General features: G+C 41.8%; 1 protein-coding gene across 2 annotated transcripts in view; it reads left to right on the top strand.

Moving 5' to 3' along the window:
- Positions 1-20,066, top strand: part of ankrd11 (ankyrin repeat domain 11) — a 119,684-nt gene that overhangs the window by 94,419 nt on the left and 5,199 nt on the right. Inside the window, exons 4-10 of one of the 2 annotated variants that reach the window (XM_086181762.1) lie at positions 1,747-1,879; positions 10,561-10,734; positions 11,751-11,951; positions 12,044-12,186; positions 12,388-12,535; positions 12,666-17,100; positions 17,203-19,882. In XM_086181762.1, coding sequence (XP_086037888.1) covers positions 1,747-1,879; positions 10,561-10,734; positions 11,751-11,951; positions 12,044-12,186; positions 12,388-12,535; positions 12,666-17,100; positions 17,203-19,882 — 7,914 coding nt within the window. Of the gene's footprint in view, positions 1-1,746; positions 1,880-10,560; positions 10,735-11,750; positions 11,952-12,043; positions 12,187-12,387; positions 12,536-12,665; positions 17,101-17,199; positions 19,883-20,066 lie in introns of both variants that reach the window. The other variant, XM_086181756.1, reaches the window with a different exon arrangement.

Genomic DNA, 20,066 nt, shown 5'->3' with positions numbered 1-20,066 from the left:
AAGAAACGAGAGGCACCGCGTACGCAGACATAGATTTACAGCCCTCTGCAAAGGATTGCATCAGACTCTGGCATGGAGGAAGGGAGGGAGGGAGGGATAGAGGGAATGAAGTGCTCAGGGGTGGGTGGAAAACAGAGTGAAACGAAAAAGAGCAAGCATTGCTAGGAGACCACCAAACAGGGTGTCTCGTAAAGGCAGATCTAAAGTATCCAGTTAAAAAAAACAACAGTTCAGCATAAAAACAACCGACTGTAACTGTAAGGATAAGCCTTGCCTTTTCAACCATTCTCTGCCAGTGCTATGTAGTTCTGCATTGGCTCTTGTCCTTTTTTCCTTTGAAAGAAATCCCTTCTATGCTTCTCAGATTCCTCATTTATATGTGCTCTAGCTTTAGCACACACCCAGTATGCATCATGGTTTTTCATTAATCGTCTCCAGTAAATGCTTTTGTGTAGCTGAGAAAAGGGAAAGGAGCGCAAGATCAGCTAACTGTAGCTGACACTGTTTGTCTCCACTGTACCATGACATCATAGTCTTATGACTGGGGCAGGGCAGGAGGAGATCAAAGAGTCAATACATAATGGAAAACCTGCCCCTGAGGTTAGAGAGAGACGGCTAGGGGACAGACGACAGGACATAGAAACTGGAGTGGATATGTGAAAAAGGGAGCCTTTTCATAAGACATCTTGGCTACATCTCTAGTATGAGACCTTAAACGGGCTGTACTTGATGCATCCTATAGTCACAGTTTACTTATTCTATTATATTTTCTGTCACTTTCCTTTGCAATTTAGGATGCATTGAATATATACAATAGACCAACCTATCCCTGATAGAAATTGTGTTTATTTCCTTTAGATTGTTGACAAGTATAGTCATCACAAGAAATATTCTATTGTTATTTTACTGTGTTTATGGAGGATGGTTTAAAAAATCTGTTCAAGTAACGTACTTTTCCACACACCTTGATAAAGAACAAATGCAATGTAAACTAACAGCTTCATAGATTCGTGAGAAATGTGTTGATCTATCCTAATTGCCATTTTTTGCTGATGTATACTGGGTGATACTAAGTGTTCCCACTACTTTTAGATCCCGTTTCTGTCACATGATAATGACAGTAGAACTGTAAAAAAAAATTGCTACTTCAAGCGAAATGACGACCTGCGCTCTTTTTTTTATTATTATTATTATTATGTTGTTTATTTGCCATCATACTTTTGCACAATTCACCATGTAAACTGATACATGATACAGTTTGAGACATTTTTCTGGTTTTAGTTTTGACTGTTGAAAAGCTGCTAGTCAGGATAGGCAAGTCACTATCAACAACAGACTCCGAAACAACAAAGAGTCAAGTTTGACAAACACCTAAGTATTTACATCTGTCGATAGCAGATACTTGGGCTTGTGATTGTTTCCAGCAGCTGTAGACCACAGAGCCGAGCCGGCGTCAGCTTAGCCTACTCTCTCTGTGCCTGGCTCCTCGCGCTGTGGAATCTAGGAGAGAACTCCGTGGAAAAGTTGTTTTTTTCCTCCAAAGACCATAATGGCTAAAAGAGTTTGAGCAGAGAGCAGCGCTACAGTAGGAGGCTAGAGGAGCTACAGCTATCTTATACCTGTCTGTCAAATTTCTACTTTTGCGTACTTTGTGTTCATAGAAATAAATGATATGCAATTTCTTATTTCTTATCAGATTTCTGTTACCTCTCGTGTGTTTTCCATGCTCTGATTTCTCTCTTACAGGAAAAAGTGTTGTCAAACAAAACTCCCAAATTGGATCGCAGTGATGGGGTCAAAGAGATGAAAGAAAAGGCCCCTAAAAGGAAACTGCCCTTCACTGCTGGAGCTAATGGAGACCAGAAAGATTCTGACTCAGGTACACCTCCATAATGTAGTAACAGGAAAGGGAGCTATGACATCACATCCTCTGAGGCTGGCAGGAAGGCGTGTACTCTGAGAAGGGGTTGGGCATTGTGAAGCTGCTCTACTTTCAACTTAGCTCTGTATCTGTGGTAGAACTTAGGAGTTTTTTCCTACTATTACAATCTGAAAGGAGGGAAAGACCACACAAAATCATGATCCAATTAAGTAAGGATTTGTATACCGTACAGGCCTGACCAGGTCTGGCTTTGGTAAGACTCCGGCTTTGTGTTTTCTTTAATTAGGGAGAGAAGGACTACTGCTCATGCTTGTTTGACTTTGGGCTTTAAGGGGTTCAGGATTTAGTTTGTTGATAATGGTCCAGCTCAGAGGCTTTGGTAACAGCCTTCATCATCAGCTCTGGCTGAGTAGCTACATTGGTTTATGTTCTGTGATTACCCTTGAAAAAAAGGCTCTCCACTCAGACAGGAGTGGAAAGTAGAATGTATGCATGTGTTGCAACTAGTGACTATTAAGGTTTGGGGTCAAGTTTTGTAAGATTGAGCACATATTTTGTAGACATGGGGTTGAGTGTAATTGTTGTATAGCTCAAGGGGATTATGAATAAGTGCAGCATTTGACTGAGAAGCTCCAACTCTTTACTCCTTTGATTGGCACTTTTGATTCCCTTTTGTTTGTGTTTGCGGCTTGTGGAGTCTCGTGCCTGCATGCATGTTTTTTGGTTGTTGATTTTTTTTTTGTCAAAGATTATTGTGTACTGTTGGGTTGAGATTGACCTATGTGCTTATTTGTTTATTACATTATTTTCATCCTCTGGTTTTATATTATTTTCTTGTTGGCTTCTCTTTGCTGCAAGAGAGAGAGGTCAGACCTTCCCATCTGTAGGAGGGTGTGAACTCTCATGCCAGGAACAATAGCTGGATGCTCCATTACTATGCTAATACCTAGTGGATTGGGTTATCGTCAGCCAATGCCTATCAATTTAACCACTCTGCAATACTGCAGCACATTCTGAGCCCAGCTGGCTTTTAGTTGCTTCGTGTGGAGACGCTTGGAAGATTCCAGTGTTGATAATACTGCACAATGCCCAAAGTTTTGAAAAACAAAGCTGGCATCTGTCTGCCATTTTAATAATACCGATTTAGCCAGATATCGCATCACACTAGCATCTTTGGGGTATATTATAGTTTATTCTGAGTCAGCTTTAGGAAGTGCTGTGCTGCTTCTTGGTCAGCATATTTGTGTCTGCATGCCCTTCTTAACTGTATATCGAAGTTTCTTCATGTCTCTGTCTGACAGTCTTGACTTGGTTGCTTGGCCTTTTAAGTCCTGACCCTGCAGGTTCAGTGTCTAGCCACTCTGAAAGATCTGACACCTGATACATTACAGGCATTACCACAGACTCCTCCCTATCACACTACCCATTCCTCTTTTCCCTGTGGTTTGGTCTGGTAGAGATTAACTATGCAGGAGGGTATGGTAAATCCCATAGAGAATGGGATAGTGATGTCAGCAGAGGTGAGCAACGCTGGGCATTGTGTTAACCTAAGGATGCAGAAAATGACCCGGTTGTATTAGTGTTTATCTGATCTTATATAAAAAAGCAGAGTGGTGAACAGTTATGATCTGGTGCCATAATTGTTGTCACAACCAGGTGGGTAACAGCTGACATGGTGTAATTTTTCAGCTTCCTACCTTGGAAGAAAAGCAAGTGAATTTTACCCTGGATAAAGCAGATTGATCCTGTTACCGGATGAGGAGTTTCTTTCCAGGGATGTTTTCCTGTGTGTCACATTTGGATGTCACAAGCACAGTCAACGCACTGGGAAGAAGTGTTGTTACCATTTTAATTTTTTTTCTTCCTTTTTTCAAAATGATCAGTTGGAGTACTGGTTGAATGCAAAGTGTTTAATTTCCAAGCCAAGTGACATGAAGTTGCCAAAGTTTCTGCTTGAGGAAGTTTAATTTCTGTATAGTTTTTTTTTGTTGCAAGTAGGGCCCCCACCACTCATCATATGTTTGTCTGAGATTGGAAGCATCAGAAACGAGAAGCAGCTCACTGTGTTCACTCAGTTTTTGTGTGACCATCTATGCTGATCAGAGCTGGAGCTGATGAATACTGCAGGGTCATTTGACCTGGGGGTGAATGCTGATTAAACCCTTCCCATTGCAGACAAAAGCCAGGTTTTAGCTGATGTTGGTGGGGGGACAGTGGGAACTGGGCTTTAAGGTTAAGAAAATATTGTTGCACCCTGTTTGAAACATTTGAAATGGCAGCTGCACTATAATTCTCCTGACCGAGTCTTCAGTAGTGTAGGAGTTATGTTCTATCACTGCGAACAATCACATCATAACTGATGGAGGTCATTTTGTAATTGTAAACAGACCTATTTTGGTCCGTAAACATTTTGGACGAACAACCAACCAACCCACAGAGCCACAGTCCAAATGTATAATTAATTTTAACCAAATTTTCAGGAAGTTGACAAAATTAAATATAAGTTTGTGCATGTTTCCAAATTTCATCAACTCCTTAAGGTCCATTGGGGAAACTGCAGTCTCTGCTTTCTCTTACTGCCAGAAACAACTTTCATGTCCTCATTCACTGAGTTAATTTCAACACCCATATGGAAAAGCATTGATTAGTGGAGGTTTCATGTCCTGTTTGACTATTAGTTTGATATTAATCTCCAGTGTTACTTTTTCATTTACATCATGTGTTTGTTTGAACAGTGGATTGACATTCAAATTTTTCAAAAGTGATCCTGAGAAGAAAATCTATTCATGTTCCTCTCGTCAGTTATTTTTTTATGATGTTAAACGTGCAGTAAATCCAAATTAATTTGCAAAAAAAATGCTTCCATCAACCTTCCCTGAAATTATACTTCAAAATTGTATTAAAATACATATGGATTGTGTTTTCATTCTGAGCTGAAGTTGATGTAATGCTGTGTAATATATGAAAATGTAGTGGTCACTCTTCAAAGAGATTACTGATGTGTATTAACACTGTTACTATAGTCCTCGAGTGAAAAAAATTATCTCCAATCAAGATTTAGATTCTGACAATAAACCGTGGCTAATTAATGTGCTTCGATAGAGCTTTGATATGAACTGAGCTATTGCAGGAATACAGCAGTGACTGGTTCTGTAAGAGAGAGAGCAGCAGCAGAGAAATTGAGGATACTCGGGGAAAAAAGGACAGTTTTCACTAAACTGATTCCTGAAACAGGGCCGCTGAGATCACCCAACCGCTCTGTGTTCATACGGATCAAGCCTGCTTATTTCCTTTATTTAACAGTGTTCCTTTGCTTCCTCGTGCAGCTCAAAATCTTGTTCTTGATCTCTGTGCAAAAAGTCTGTGTTTTTTTTTTCTCTCTGATTTGATGTGTTTGTTGTTGCTGTGTGCTTGTATTGGCTCCATGCACAACAGTTTTAAACAGTATTAAATATATTTACCATATAACGGCAACCACTACGTAGAATGCAATGTGCTATGGTGTTATTGCCCCTTCTCTACACCAAAATACTCTGGAGTCTTGTCCTGTATTGTTTGTATATGCTTTGACAGGAAGCTTTGGTAATAATAAAATGGGAATGTATATTAAAATTATCAGGTGTCTTGTACTTTAAACCATTAGATTGGTGCGCAGTAGTAACTAGGAAAAACAGAAGGTATTTATTTATATGATTAGAATAATGAAGACCACTGCTTGCAAGCTGGCGTGTTATTTTCAAGAAAGCACACTGGTTTTGTTGCAGTGTAGCGCTTAAATCATTATCCAGTTGTTTTTCAATAAATAAGATCTGTGTTTAGTGGAGGTGTGTTAAAGTCTAGTGTTGAAAATTGTCTTCTTGTGACTAAGAAGTAAATTTGAATGATCCACTGTGACTAAAGTGCTCCATAAATGAATTTCAGAGTATTATCCATTAAGGTAATGGAAGCAGAGGCCTCTGCAGCAACACTGATGTTTGTAGGCATTGCTGTCATCTCTACCTCTAATTAGGATGACCATGCAAGTTGCCCGCTTGGTGTTTACAAATATTACAAGTGTCTATAAGTGAGGAAGAAGGAGGATAGTGGAGCACACAGGCTGTTTACTGGATGATAACATGCCCCAGATTATTCAAGGAGTTAATTAAAGTCCTCCAAACCAAAATTCTCATCCCTTTTTCCCACCGAATCGCCAACCCTCCCTTGACCTCCTCCTGAGGCGCGCTAGACAGCAGCATTCCTGCTTCCTGAGGTCATCGTCCTTCTGCTCCTCTCACCCTTTTCCTCCTCGCACTGCTATCCACAGACTGCAGACGTGCGTCGTTGAATCATATTGTCAGATTGAGGCTATGCTTTGTGGGCGCGCGCGTGCACACACTAGGAAGGATACATTTGCATCCGGTGCTGACTTTTGCCTACACCTGAGTTTTCAGGCCATTTTTGTAGTTCTTCATAAACTGTAGGAAAACTGCTAGATCTCTTCTTACTCATTCTCCTGTACGTGGCAAAATTCTGCATCCTTGTAGGCTTCATTTTTAAAAGACTGATAGACACAGCCTGGTTACTTATACCTGTCTCCTCTTGCTCACGTCTCTACTGTGGCTGGCTTTAGCTGAGCATACAGCTTTGTTTTTCTTGTTGACACACAACATTACACAAACATTATTGTTTGAGTTATCAGTCAACTCGTTCTAATTATAAATTCATGTTACAAGCATTACAGTCTTAATTGCCTAGTTTCATTATTATTGTATTTGAAATATATAAGTGTATTCATAACATTTTAAGAAGAAATATTCTTCTTAATCTAAAGTATGGAAGTAGTTAGTGCTTTACTGTATATATGTGTTTTCAGGTAGTCCTTCATGTATGCTATCAATGATCGCAAGATCTTACAAGTGCATGGTTACTGTGGTTGACTCTATTTTAAACAATCAAGAGTTCGGGGTGTTGTTCACAGCTGTTTTATTAAAATTATTACCACACTGCCTTACCATGAATCTGAAAGTATCCCATTCTTGCCAGAAATAATTCTTCCTTTTCAGTGGTAAAAGAAAATATGCTTTGGATGTTTTTTTTATTGGCCGCTTTTTCTTTCTTTTTTTAGCACTATGCATTTTTTTTTTTTAAATTGGTTGTGTTCTCTTGGTCACTGCAATTTTTTTTAGCCATCTCCCATGATATTAGTTTTAATAGCAGCCTTGCCTTTGCTGTTGGGTTAGTTATGGAGCGTGGCAATAATAGCCAGGTTTGTGAACATTGAAGGAAGGTGTGAGGTAAACCATCAGTGGCTTCCAAAAGTAGACAGTGGTTTGCACAGATCTGCAGCCCACACATCTTTTTTCTCCTGGCAGATTATAACACAGAGAGATTTGTCTTTCTTTCTTTCTGTCTCCCAGACACTGGCTCTGCATAAAACCAGTACAGTGAAGTAGTACTCTCACTGCTTAACTGATTAAAGTAATGTGTAAAAAAACATGCCAGCTGGACAGAGACAAAGTATAGAGCATTTTACACCCCACTTTGTTCACACTGCATATACATGAGTCTCTCTTGTGCTACACAAAGCATCCTGTTGGCCACTTCCTGTCTCTTCTGCTTTAACTTCCTGTTTTTGTCATTTTCATGAGTTCCTAAACAAAACATTGTTTTCATGCTGACGTTTTTTGGTCAAACAAACCTGGTCTAGCTGGTTAGAGTGGTTTAGCTTGTTAGAATGTTGGCTAACTGAACTGCTTTCTTTGTTTTGTCATTTGCTAACACTGCACTATTGTCTGCCTATCAAACGCTACATCTTTAAACTGACATTTATGTTTGTTGTTGTCTCCTCCCCAGGCTCAGGTAGGCAGCCTATTCATAGGATGACTATTGCAAGCTCGTTTGCCTTCCTTTTTTAGTACTCCTTCTTCTTACCTTGTTAGTCCAGTTCCATGCAGGAGTAAGAGAGGAGTTCAATTTCAACCCTGTCTATAAGCATAGTAATATCATTTTACTAAGAAACAAAAAGGCCTTGCTCTCTTCCCTAAATAGACATCCAACTGAAAGATGTGCTATCTGAGCAGGGCATTGTCATGTTTCCGTCTATTTGTGTAACTCAATAGTCGACATGTGACATGCATTTGAGACTACAGAAAAAATGAAAACATCTGAAGGATCAGTATCAAGCCACCTTAGGAATATGGTATTGGATCCCCATAGGTTAAAACAAACCATATCAAATACAAATCTGTTTTAGGAGCGTGTGTGGTGTAGCACTGCTCTCCTGTTTACAGCAGCATGCACGTGAAAAATATCCCAGTTTTGCGAAAGTGTTTCAGGATTCAGGAGTCTTTCTTTGAGAGAGTAAATGTATTGAAGGGGGGATGAAAACACCCTATTTGAATACGCACTGACGCAGTGAATCCTAAAGTCACGTGGCTGACCAGCTGTTTCCACTGATGGTTTCTTCACAGAAATTTTGTCTTTATCTTCCGACAATATGACAAATCCAATACTAGCTGGTACTGAAGAATAATTATAATTCATCAAGACCTTTCCATTCTTCTCTGATAGTTGACTCTTCTTTTAGTGTTCATTACAGCCACAGGGTTACGTAGCCTGCTTTATTTGTTCCAAAACAGTTAGTGGAAACACATCTGATGTAAATGTAAAAAAAAAAAAAAAAAATTGCGACTTATCCACAGTTCACCTAAAAAGTACTTGTACATATCAGTGGAAACACAAGTAATGTATAGTATCCTACATCTGTCATTCAGCTTAAATCACTTTGGTTAACTTAAGTATTGAAGTCTTCATAGACAGAAGATCCAGACGGATCAAATCAGGATGATTTACAAAACAAATTTACATCCCTCCCATTAAAACATGTTGAGTGAATGAATGTATGTATGTGGCTGCCTCTATTTCCCTACAGGAGAGTTGTGATTCTTTTCTTAGCAGGTTGACTTTTTTTGCTCAGAGACATTGATGATGTCATGGTGATTATTTCACTATATATTTCCTCCAGTTGTCTATTTAATGATAAACATCAGCTGTCCCAGCTCTGCTCAGTGTAGGGTCCTATTTGTTCAGCAATTGTTAAAACAGGGACAAAATCATGAATTTTATAATGGAAGTAGAGTCAGTAGTAAAATGCAGAATGTTGCACCATTTCCCGAAATGTGGACACAAAAAAATGAGTTTTGACAAATTCGAACAGATCTCTACTTTTATGTTTGTGTTACCTGGAGTCTTACTGTGTAAGACATGAGCAGACCACAGATGATCAATCTTCTAGTACTAGGCTTTGCATGTTGTTTAGTAGCAGACCTCTGTGTCTGTGCATCAGGGTAATAACTGCCTTTCTGGTTCCCAATCTTGTAAACATACCCTGGAAAAGCTAGCGTAGCACTTTCTCTGTTCTGCCTCTCCAAAAACATGTTTGGACTGCTTCTGTGGTTCCCTCTGTTAAAGTCTTAGCAGAAGGAATGTGTCTAAATAGCAAATGCTGAAGAGAACGTGAGAGTCTATCAAAGAGGGGTGGGGGGCACATTAGCCATAAGTGTTCACAGATGTTAGTGAAAGTTCATCAGCTCTGTACTTGTGACTGGAAAATGTTTTCCCTAAAAAACCTTTAGCCTCCGGAAGTGCGATACACCCTGGCTCCTTTTTACCTTAATTACTTACTTGTTTGTGGCCTTGAGCAATGCAGCCACTCTTGGAACAAGAAGAGTCCCAGAAAAATCAGGCTTAGACACATCCACGGCTCTCTGGTGTCTCTGTTTCTGTTTTGCTCTTTGTGGTAGGCTTGTGTATTCTAAACTTTTGTTTTTAGTTTTGTTGTATATTGCCATTGATTAGACGTTACAGCCATCATGTGTAGCTGTACCCTCTCGAAGGGTCATCAGATGGTATGTTGCCACTGAAAATAATTGCTGGGTGTGTCTCTGCGGAGCAGCTGCTTTTGTCCAGTAGCACTATGTCTCCAGTCAGCCTGGCAGGCAAGCAGGCAGGCATGTGGTGACCTTGGCAAGGCCATGTTGAATTGAAATGCACACCAACTATTTCGTAATAACTGTGGTCCTGCCAAGTCACACCCTCTTCCCTGTTCGGACTGATTGGCGTGGAAACAGTCAGACATAAACATGCTGCCTGCTGGCCCCTCCCTTCCTCAGAGGCAACTGGGAAATAACAAAATTTGTGCCTCATAGATTGATTTCTTTGCGTAAATAAATACTTGTAGTTATAAAACAGAATTCATACTGTCATTGTACCTTGACTATATTTTGCTTTTGTGACAGTTATTTTTACTTGCTACGTACTCACTTCACTTTACTTTTATTTTACTTTGTAAGACAAAATATCCACGTTCAAAAATTAATTATAAAGTGCATCTGTCCTGAATTTATCATTTGTATATCAAATTATTCATCGTGAACTGAATATTTCAAGTATGAGAATAAATAGTCACAGTATTAATATATTACCCTCGATGTTTAATACTTTAATTGTCAAATATTGGTGGAACGTTATTCTATGTAAGAATTATAAAGGGGTAAGTTAAAGTGTTTGTAATATAATATTGATTAACACCCATTACCTTTCTTGAGCTTCCCTTATTTATTATGTTGTTTGTATATTTTCCTGTGTGTCCTTGCAGCACATTAAAATAAACTTTGCTTCTGCTCTCAATTTCATGACAGAGAAACCAGGTCCAGAGCGGAAGCGCATTAAAAAGGAGCCCACAAACACCCGGAAGGCGGGCTTGCCGTTTGGAATGGGGATGCCAGGGATCCGGGCCGGGTACCCCCTCTCTGAACGGCAGCAGGTGGCCCTGCTCATGCAAATGACAGCCGAGGAGTCCGTCAACAGTCCAGGTGCGTACTTATCATGGAGAACACGTCTTCTGTGGTGGACAAGGAAAGAGCGATGGGAGGGAAATTTTTATGTTGACTGTGAATGTGTGTGGAACAGCAATGAAGATGATTTTAAAGAGACAGTCGGAGTGCAGAATGGGTTTGCTTTTTGTTTATTCCTGGAGGATGAAGGTTCCTGCTTGATTGATTAATGAGAAAGCTAGATATACCAGACAATTCAGTTATTATTAGTAGTAGTATTGCTGCAATGTGAAACTATGCTGCCAGTGAAGGCTGTAGTTGTCTCTGAAGTCACATAGATGCTCATCGAGAGTAGTGGAATTACTTTTCTGAAATGCAGAATGAGACTGTCACAGAAATTAAACTAACCCCCCTGTTGGTATTGCTTTAGTCTGGGCTCTGAAACAGTGGTGCAACGTAGAGAAATTGAAGTTTATCCTTGATTTGTTGGATATCTTTTTTACTTTTCTCATTTGGTGATTATTCATTTAATTTCATTATCTCCTTTTCCTCCCAAAATGAACATTCATTGTCTGTTGACAGAGGTATTTGACCCTATATGTATTAGAGGCATAAAATGACACTGTTGCAGGATTGGGCTGTTTCTCAGTGTTGAGATTTGAGATAGAATTAGGTTGGTGAGACCAAGTATATAGTCACTCTTATTTATATGTTAATTCCTTTGTTGCATGCCTGACAGCATGAACATAGATTAAGTGAGTGAGTTTCAAATATCATTTGGGACAATAGCTGTGCAAACCCAATAATGTAAATGTGATTAAGGCTTCAGTTTAATCTTGTAAATGTGATGAAATGAGCTCAAGTGAAGCGGTCTTTCATGTTGCCTCCAATTCTTTGAGTGAGGTTGCCCCCTTCTGGCAGTCCAAACTAACTGTTACCATTACCAATCTTAAAATATAAAGTATGATTAAACTAGAGGTTTAAAAAAAGGTATCTTTCATAAATGAAACAATCTGTTTTCATGACACTATGAACTCTTAATCTCCTACCTTCAGACACAACACCAAAGCACCAGTCACAGTCCAGTCTAGGTCAGAAGGGAACGCCAAACTCTGCATCTAAAACCAAAGACAAAGTGAATAAACGAAATGAGAGAGGAGAGACTCGGCTGCACAGAGCAGCAATCCGTGGAGAGGTACGCCGCATCAAGGAGCTCATCAGTGAGGGAGCTGATGTGAATGTAAAAGACTTTGCAGGTGAGGGATTTTGTGTGTAGACCGTTGTGTGTTACTGGATGTAGTAACATTCTACACATCTTTGACACTTTGGCTTTTTTCCTCCTCACAAGGCTGGACTGCATTGCATGAGGCGTGTAACAGAGGGTACTATGATGTGGCCAAGCAGCTGCTGGCAGCCGGAGCAGAGGTCAACACCAAGGGTCTGGATGATGACACCCCTCTTCATGATGCATCCAACAATGGACATTTCAAGGTAAAGAACAAAAGCATTGAAAGTCAAAACAGCTTTATACCGAAACATCGTCAGATCACTCTCATAAGTGCTGCCACCAATTTTATTCATGATGTGAACTTGTAATATTTATGAACCTCAGGACACCTTGATCAATGTTTTCTCAAATATATATTTTAATCATAGTATTAATTAAATATATGTGTATCTTATTTGTTTCAGGTGGTTAAGCTACTTTTACGGTATGGGGGAGACCCACGTCAAAGCAACAGAAGAGGTGAAACACCTTTGAAGGTTGCCAACTCTCCAACTATGCTGAATTTATTGCTGGGGAAAGACACTTACACCTCAAGTGAAGAAAGTTCATCAGGTTTGTTATCAATTCCTGTGGGAGTAACAAACCCAAATACTTTTGAATTGCTGTACAAGTAGTTTGCGACAATGTACCACCTAAAATATTACAATTGTTTGCTGATTGTGTCTTTTTTTCCTCTGCACAGAATCTTCAGAGGAGGAGGATGCCCCCTCATTTGCCCCATCCAGCTCTGTTGATGGCAATAACACAGACTCAGAGTTTGAGAAAGGCCTGAAGTTGAAAGGGAAAACAGTAGACCCTCCTAAATCTGCTGTCACTCCTATCAAAGATGAATATGAATTTGATGAGGATGATGAGGAGGAACGCGTACCCCCTGTGGATGATAAGCACCTCTTGAAGAAAGACTTCCGTAAGGACTCAATCAGCAAGGCCAACAGCTTCATCTCCATACCCAAGATGGAGGTCAAAACCTATTCCAAAAACACCAACTCGCTCGCACCAAAGAAAACTGTCAGGCGGATCATCTCGGACAGTAACAGTTCAGATGAGGATGATAGGACGTTGTGTTTCACTCCAGCGCCTACACCACGGCAACAGGCCCAGCAAACGAATACCAAGACAAGAGACTCAGCCAGCCTGAGCTCTAAACAACAAAAAGAGAAGAACAAAGTAAAGAAGAAACGGAAGAAGGAGAGTAAAAACAATGTTAGTAAAGAGGTCAGGTTTGGCAAAGTTAATGACAAATTCTGTACCTCTGATTCTGACTGTGGAGATATGGAGAGTGAAGATGATAAGGGCTCAAATAGTATAAAGGACTCCTCTGCAATGAGCCTGAAAGAATCCCCTGGCTTTAACGCATCCTCTTCCTCACATGGAAACTTGAACTCTCAGAAACAAGCACCGTCATTAGCAGAACAACACCCAAAGCAGTGGAGGACAGATGGTTGGAAGACTGTGTCATCTCCGACATGGTCCGACGTCAGTTCTCTCTCAGATTCAGTTAGAACAAGACTGTCCAGTGAGTCTGACTACTCTTCTGCTGATTCCAGCATAGAGTCAATAAAGCAAGTTAAAAGGAAAGCGCAAGAGAACAAAAAGAAGAATAACAATGTGCACAGTAACACGGTAGATAAGAAAAATCCAGAGCTCTACAAAAACTCCAATGCAGATAGTACAGCCTCTAAAACAGATGTAGATGGCAAAGTGCTAAAAAAGCATAAAGTGAAGCACAAGCACAAAAACAAGGAAAAGGACAAAGCTCCTAGTCTCGTACTCAATCAAGATATGAATGAGAAATTTGTCAAAAGCTATTCTTTTGATTTTGACGATTCAAGACAAAAGTCCTTAATTGTTGAGTCAGAATCCCCAACTGAGAGCAAAGTCAAGCTATCCAAACATGAAAAAGAACATTCGAAAAAGGAGGAAAGGCTATCAAAAAGCAAATCTGAGGATAAGGATTGGTCATCTGGGAAAGACCTGCATAGAACAGTGAAAGAGGAGAAAAATAAGAAAACAAAGGACTCGACCAAGGACAAGACCAATAAGGAGGAGAGGGAAAAGCCTGTAAAATCTGACAAGGAAAGAAATATTAAGGAGAAACCCAAGGAGGATAAACAGAAGGCTCACAAAGAGGAGAAAAAGAAAAAGTCCAAGGAGAAGTCCTCCTCAAAAGCAGATAGGAAGAGTGAGCAGAAAGAGGAAAAGCATCTTAAGGTTGACAAGGAGAAAAACTCCAAGGAGGAGAAGGAGAAATGTAAAAAGGACAAAGCTCAGAAAGATGAGTCTGAATATGAAAGCTATGATGTTCCCAACCGTTTCCTCAACCTGGAAGACACAAAGCTCAGTGCCTCAGATGACCATCATGACCGATGGGGCTCTGAGATGTCCTCGGACTCCTCCCTCTATGGAGATGACAGCTGGGATGCTCCTGTCAAAGACTACAAGGAATACAAAGCCAATAATTCTGTTAAACTAATTGTCGAGACTGTTAAGGAGGAGACAAGGAGGAAAGAAAACAAAGTCAAGGACAAGAAATCAGATCATAATGAGAAAAGAGCAGAGAAAGATGTTACATCTAAGAAGAAAGACAAAGACACTTCAGAAAAGACAAATGATAAGAAAAAAGACTGGTCAGAAAAACAAAAATTGAACTCAAGTCACTCAGTTGAGAAAGAAAAGAAACGAAAGGAGTCAATGGACCTTTTAAAAGACAAAAAAGACAAGGATTCTCTGGATAGCAGTCGAGACCGCAAAGACTCATATGACTTTGTAAAGGAAAGAAAAGACCTTAAAATCAAGCAAGAGTCAGTAAGAGAAGAGTATGGCAGTGACCCCTTCTTCAAAGACATGGATAGTAAAACATGCGATATAAGAGAAAGAAACCATTCTGGAAAGGAGAAAGAAAAGAAGGGTGAGGGGATGGAAAAGCGAGAGAAAAAAGCAGAAAGGCACAAGGAGAAAGCAAAAGACCGGGGTACTGATCAGGAGAAGGAGAAGAGCGAGAAAAACTCCACTGAAAAATCTGTCAAGGAGAAGGACACAGATCGCAGCACCAAAGACAAGAAGGAAGGAGCCAAAGACAAACACAAAGAGTCTCATGGCAAAGACAAAGATCGAAAGATGTCATCAGAACAGACCAAGGACAAGAAAGAAAAGGCCTCTCAAGACAAACACGCTGATCGGGAGAAGGATTTCTTGGAGGTGAAGAAAGAGGAAAGAAAACCTGAGAAAATCAGAGAAAAAACATGGTATAAAATAGCTGACATTTTCACTGATGAAAGTGATGACGAGGACAGTTACAGTGGTGGTGCACTTGTGTGTGACTCCATCAGAAAAGATTCGACACCTGATCAAGATGACCTGGATCACTTCCCCTCAGAAAAAGCCAGGAAATCTTCTGCAGAGGCTAAACACAATGTAGAAAAGGCAAAAGACAAAGACCACAAAGAAAAGAAGAAAGAAAAGGCCACATTTGACACAGGAAAAGAGAGGAAGGGCTCTTTAGAGAAACACAATAAAGACAAGAAAGACTCAGTGGACATAAAACACAAGGAAAGGAAAGACAGAATGTCAGTGGACTCAAACCAAGAGAAGAAAAATAAGCAAAAGCTGCTGGACAAACGGGACACCAGTGAGGAAAAGACAAAGAGCAAATATAAAGATAAGTTAGATCATTCTAAGGACAGGAAACCCTCAAAAGGTAGTGGAGAGAATGAGAAGTCCCTCCTTGAGAAACTGGAGGAGGAAGCAATGAACGATTACAAAGATGACTCTAATGACAAGAATAGTGATATTTCTTCAGACAGCTTCACTGACAGAGGTCATGAACCTGTCCTCACAAGTTACTACGACTCCATCAGCCTGGCAGACGTGTCTGAGGACAGGAGAGACCCCCTATCTATATCTACACCCCAGGATAAGTTCAGAGAGAAAGAGCGACATCGACATTCTTCCTCATCTTCGTCCAAGAAAAGCCATGACAAGGAGAAAGAAAAGGTCAAGAAGGACAAAGGAGACAAACGTGACAAGACAGAGGAGATCAGAGACTCTTACAGCCGGAGAGAGAGCTTACCTTTTGAGAAAGAGCCCATGCCTCTGGAGGCAGATCCTTACACATTCCCATATGGTGGCAAGGGAGATGGTGAGGACGACTTTGATAAAACTTTGGAATTTGAAAAAGAGATGTCCAAAAAAGATAAACCAACTGGTGTCATCAGTGACAGGGTGAAGGACAAAAAGAAAAAAGAGAAACATAAGGAAAAAATGAAGGAGGAGAAAAATAAGCACATTGATGGCTTTGGGTCATTTAAACACACCAAAGAGGATGTGAAGTCGGGGTTGAAAGAAAGTCCTCAGGTCACAGTTTTGAAAGAAAGATCAAAAGAAGAAAGTCCTAAATTTGACATGAAAAAAGACAGAAATCGGGATGCATTGGACAAAGACAACAGATTGGACCACAATAAATCAAAGGCGAAAGATGAAAATGAAAAGCTCAATCAGTCCAAAGACACAGGACGCAAAGATATACGTCCACGTGAAAAACTATTGGTGGATGGTGATTATCAAATTACAAGTTTTGGTCAGATGTTGAGTCTTAAAGACCAAGAAATAGAGGAGCGCCACAAGAGACACAAGGAAAGGATGAAGCAGATGGACAAGCTGAGACCCAAGTCAGGGGACCCTAAACTCAAGGATAAAACCAAGTCCACTGAAGAAGTACGGAAAAACCGCAGCGAGCTATCTTCAAAGAAATCCAATAGTCTGGAGTCTGGTCTTAAAGAGAAGAAGCTGAAGGATGTGAGCCTCCCAGCCCAAATGATGTCCCCTGGCAGGAAGTTCCAGCCCACTGACAGTCAAAATTCCAAGGACTGGCTATCTGGCCACCAAATGAAAGAGAACCTCCCTGCTTCTCCCAGACCAGATCAGAATAGGCCAACTGGTGTCCCCACACCAACATCCGTCATCTCCTGCCCCAGTTATGAGGAAGTGATGCAGACTCCACGGACCCCATCTTGCAGTGCAGAAGATTACCCTGACATCATGCTAGATGGGCTGGACTGCCAAAACTCATCGGCTATGACTATGTCTATGAATGCGTGCTCACCATCCTTCTTTGAAAGGTATTAACATTTTATTTCACCTTGGCAGACTGTTTGTTGATGTAAAGTAGTTTTTACACTGCCATTTTCTAATATCTTTCCTTCCTGTTTTCCACCCAGCAGGTACTCTAACTCACAGGGTTTTCAGGAAGGTACCTGCCCTACCCCTGCAAAGAACCTCCAGCTGCCCCTTGTGAGCCGATCTGCATCATCTGATGTCCGCAGGCCTCTGGAGGAAGAGTTCAAAGCTGAAGCTGACAAGTTTCTCCGACAGCAGAGTGACCCAGCAGCTGAATTTGAGCCAATAGCTTCCTCACAGACTCTGGAAGAGAAATCGGCATCTGTGGATAGGCTTGAGTGCTTGTCATCCCCCTACTTCTCCCCAATTAGAATGCTGTCACCGAGGCGGGAGCCTACTCATCCAACACCAGATGTGACAGCGCCAACCCTGGCTTGCTCAGAGAGTAATGAGCACCTTCCTGACAGTGTCTACAACAACTTCTTGCCTAAACCTTCTACACCTGTTCACAGGCCAGACCCCCAAGAGCCCTGCTTTGACATTGCTGCACCACCAACACCAGCTCCTGCAGCTTTGCCTCCACTGGACATTGATGACATCTCTGAGCCTCACCACAGTGAGCCTAACCTGGTCCTCTCAGATCTTCCGTCTGTCACAGAGGAACAGGAAGAGGAGGAGGAGGAAGATGAGGAGGAAGAGGAAGAGGAAGAGGAGGATGCCGATTTGGATGAAAGAACCAATGGAGATCAGTGTGCTGTAGAGGAGACAGAGCAGAAAGGGGATTCCTGTTCTTTCTCTCCTCAGGTTGAGGACCCTATGGGGAAAAGTTGGCCTACAGAGTCTCCAGATCATCAAGATCCAGATGTCCACCACTTGTCTCCAGCACATTCTGCACCCAACCATGGGGAAAACTGTTTTGATCACAGCATGGGTTGGAACCCTGACGTAGACATCAAGTCTCCCCACAGGACGTTTGGGGAGATAGAAACGGCTGTCTCCAAAATAACCAGCCCTTATTCTCATTCAGACAGTGAAGTGCAACACATGTCTGGGCACCCATCTGTCACGCCTCCTTATGCCACCTGGAATAGATGGCATAAGGAGGACCCTGAGGACTTTGATGAGCAGGCTGATATTCCCTCTCCAGAGAGGCCTGACACTGTTCTTGATGGGGAACCCAACTATTTAAATACCTCTTCCTCCTCCACAAGGCTGGAGTCTTTCTTCCAGGATTGCAACAAGCCAAACATAGAGGATGGTCACCAGATGGAGGCAGAGACAGCATGTGTAGAACCAGAAAGCAGACAGAGCACACACAACTTCAGTACTACTCCCGATGGTCACATGACTCCAGCAGTTGGCCCTGAGCCAGTAGTACCCTGGGCAGACCCATTCTCTGCTGATGCAGATGAATTGGATGACTTGGGGCCGTTCTCTTTGCCTGACCTACCACTCCCAGACAAGTCTGAAGAGACTGAGCCCCGAGAGCCAGAGCTAGCTGACCACAACAAGACTGTACCATCCCACATTAGACACACCATCACAGAAGTAGAGGACCAAGACATAATCGAGGTGAACCTCCCAAGTCTGGTGAAGACTTCGTGCCCTGCTGAAGACCTAGGTGTTGGGGAATCTCCTGGGCAAGATTTAGTTGTACCATCATCTCATGCCAACTTCCAGCAAGAGTTGGACCCTGAACCTCAGAGTGTCCCAGTCAACAGCTCTCTGGCTTTTACTCACCAGAGCAGCATGTTGGAAAGCAAGGGACCTTATGGAGCCCCTGATGAGTCAGAACCCGATGTGACATATTCATCTGTGAAATCAGATGCCAGTCAGCCACATCACTTACAGATCCACTCCTTGTCCGAGTCTTTGCAGTTACCACTGGACTCAGTGTCTACTATCAAGTCAGAGGTGAGACCAGAGGAGATGTCTGAGCCCGTAGCAGAATCCGTTTCATGCAGTCCTCTTCCTCAGCTTCCAGTGGCAGTTACCATCCCTAGCACAGTAGATCTGTCAGACACTCAGGAGACTACATCCAAGCTGCCCACAGTAATACTGACCACTGTGTCCACCACTGCAGAAGTCCCTAAAAAGGTAGATGAAGTCCCTCAAAGGATGACCCGCAATCGCGCCAAGAACAATCCCTCTGCTGCTGCTGTCCCTCCTACCTCCAGCATAATAACCTCTTCAGCATCTGCATCCCCTGTAACAAGTTGTCCAACAGTGAGCATTAACCCTATTCCCACCAGAACTCCGACTCCCACCTCAGCATCTGCCTTCTCAGCTTTGAAGAAAGACAAAGAATCTGTCCTCAGTTTATCGTCTACGGCATCAAATTCAAACCCAGCAGTGGCTGTATCTTCATCTGTGACCACTCCAGCATCAGTGGTTCTCAGTAAGACGACCAAAGGTCGACCTCCTCCTGTGGATGAAGAGGAGTCTCAGACTCAGCACCCGCGGAAGAGGAAATTTCCACGTTCGGCTGGACAGCAGGTCCAGGTCCAACTGGTCAACACAGCCATGCAGCAGACCAGGGAAATGATTCAACAGACCCTGGCTGTGGTAGTCAATGCCATCAAGCTGGATGATATTGAGCCTTACCACAGTGACCGCTCCAACCCCTACTTTGAGTACCTGCAGATCAGGAAGAAGATTGAGGAAAAGAGAAAGATTTTGTGCTACATCACCCCACAGGCCCCACAGTGTTATGCTGAGTATGTGACTTACACTGGCTCGTACCTGCTGGACGGCAAGCCCCTCAGCAAGCTTCACATCCCTGTGGTAAGTAAAGATGGTTTGACCTTTTTTCTAAAGATGCAGCCACAGATGTACTTAAGGCAGTTCTTCTAAACACCAAGAAGTCTGATTCTGAATAACTTTTCTTTGGCAGCAATTTCATGTAACCAGGGGCTCATTGATTTGCTGTCTTTTCTCTAGTTTACTACCAATAGAATGGTTAAGGAGG

This window comes from Aulostomus chinensis, chromosome 2 (genome assembly GCF_037954235.1).
Source record: "Aulostomus chinensis isolate RoL2024-O1b breed Wild chromosome 2, RoL_Achi_v1.0, whole genome shotgun sequence".
Classification (NCBI taxonomy): domain Eukaryota; kingdom Metazoa; phylum Chordata; class Actinopteri; order Syngnathiformes; family Aulostomidae; genus Aulostomus; species Aulostomus chinensis.
The sequence above is the reverse complement of the archived record's forward strand: the minus strand, read 5'-3'. Positions and strand labels throughout refer to the sequence as shown.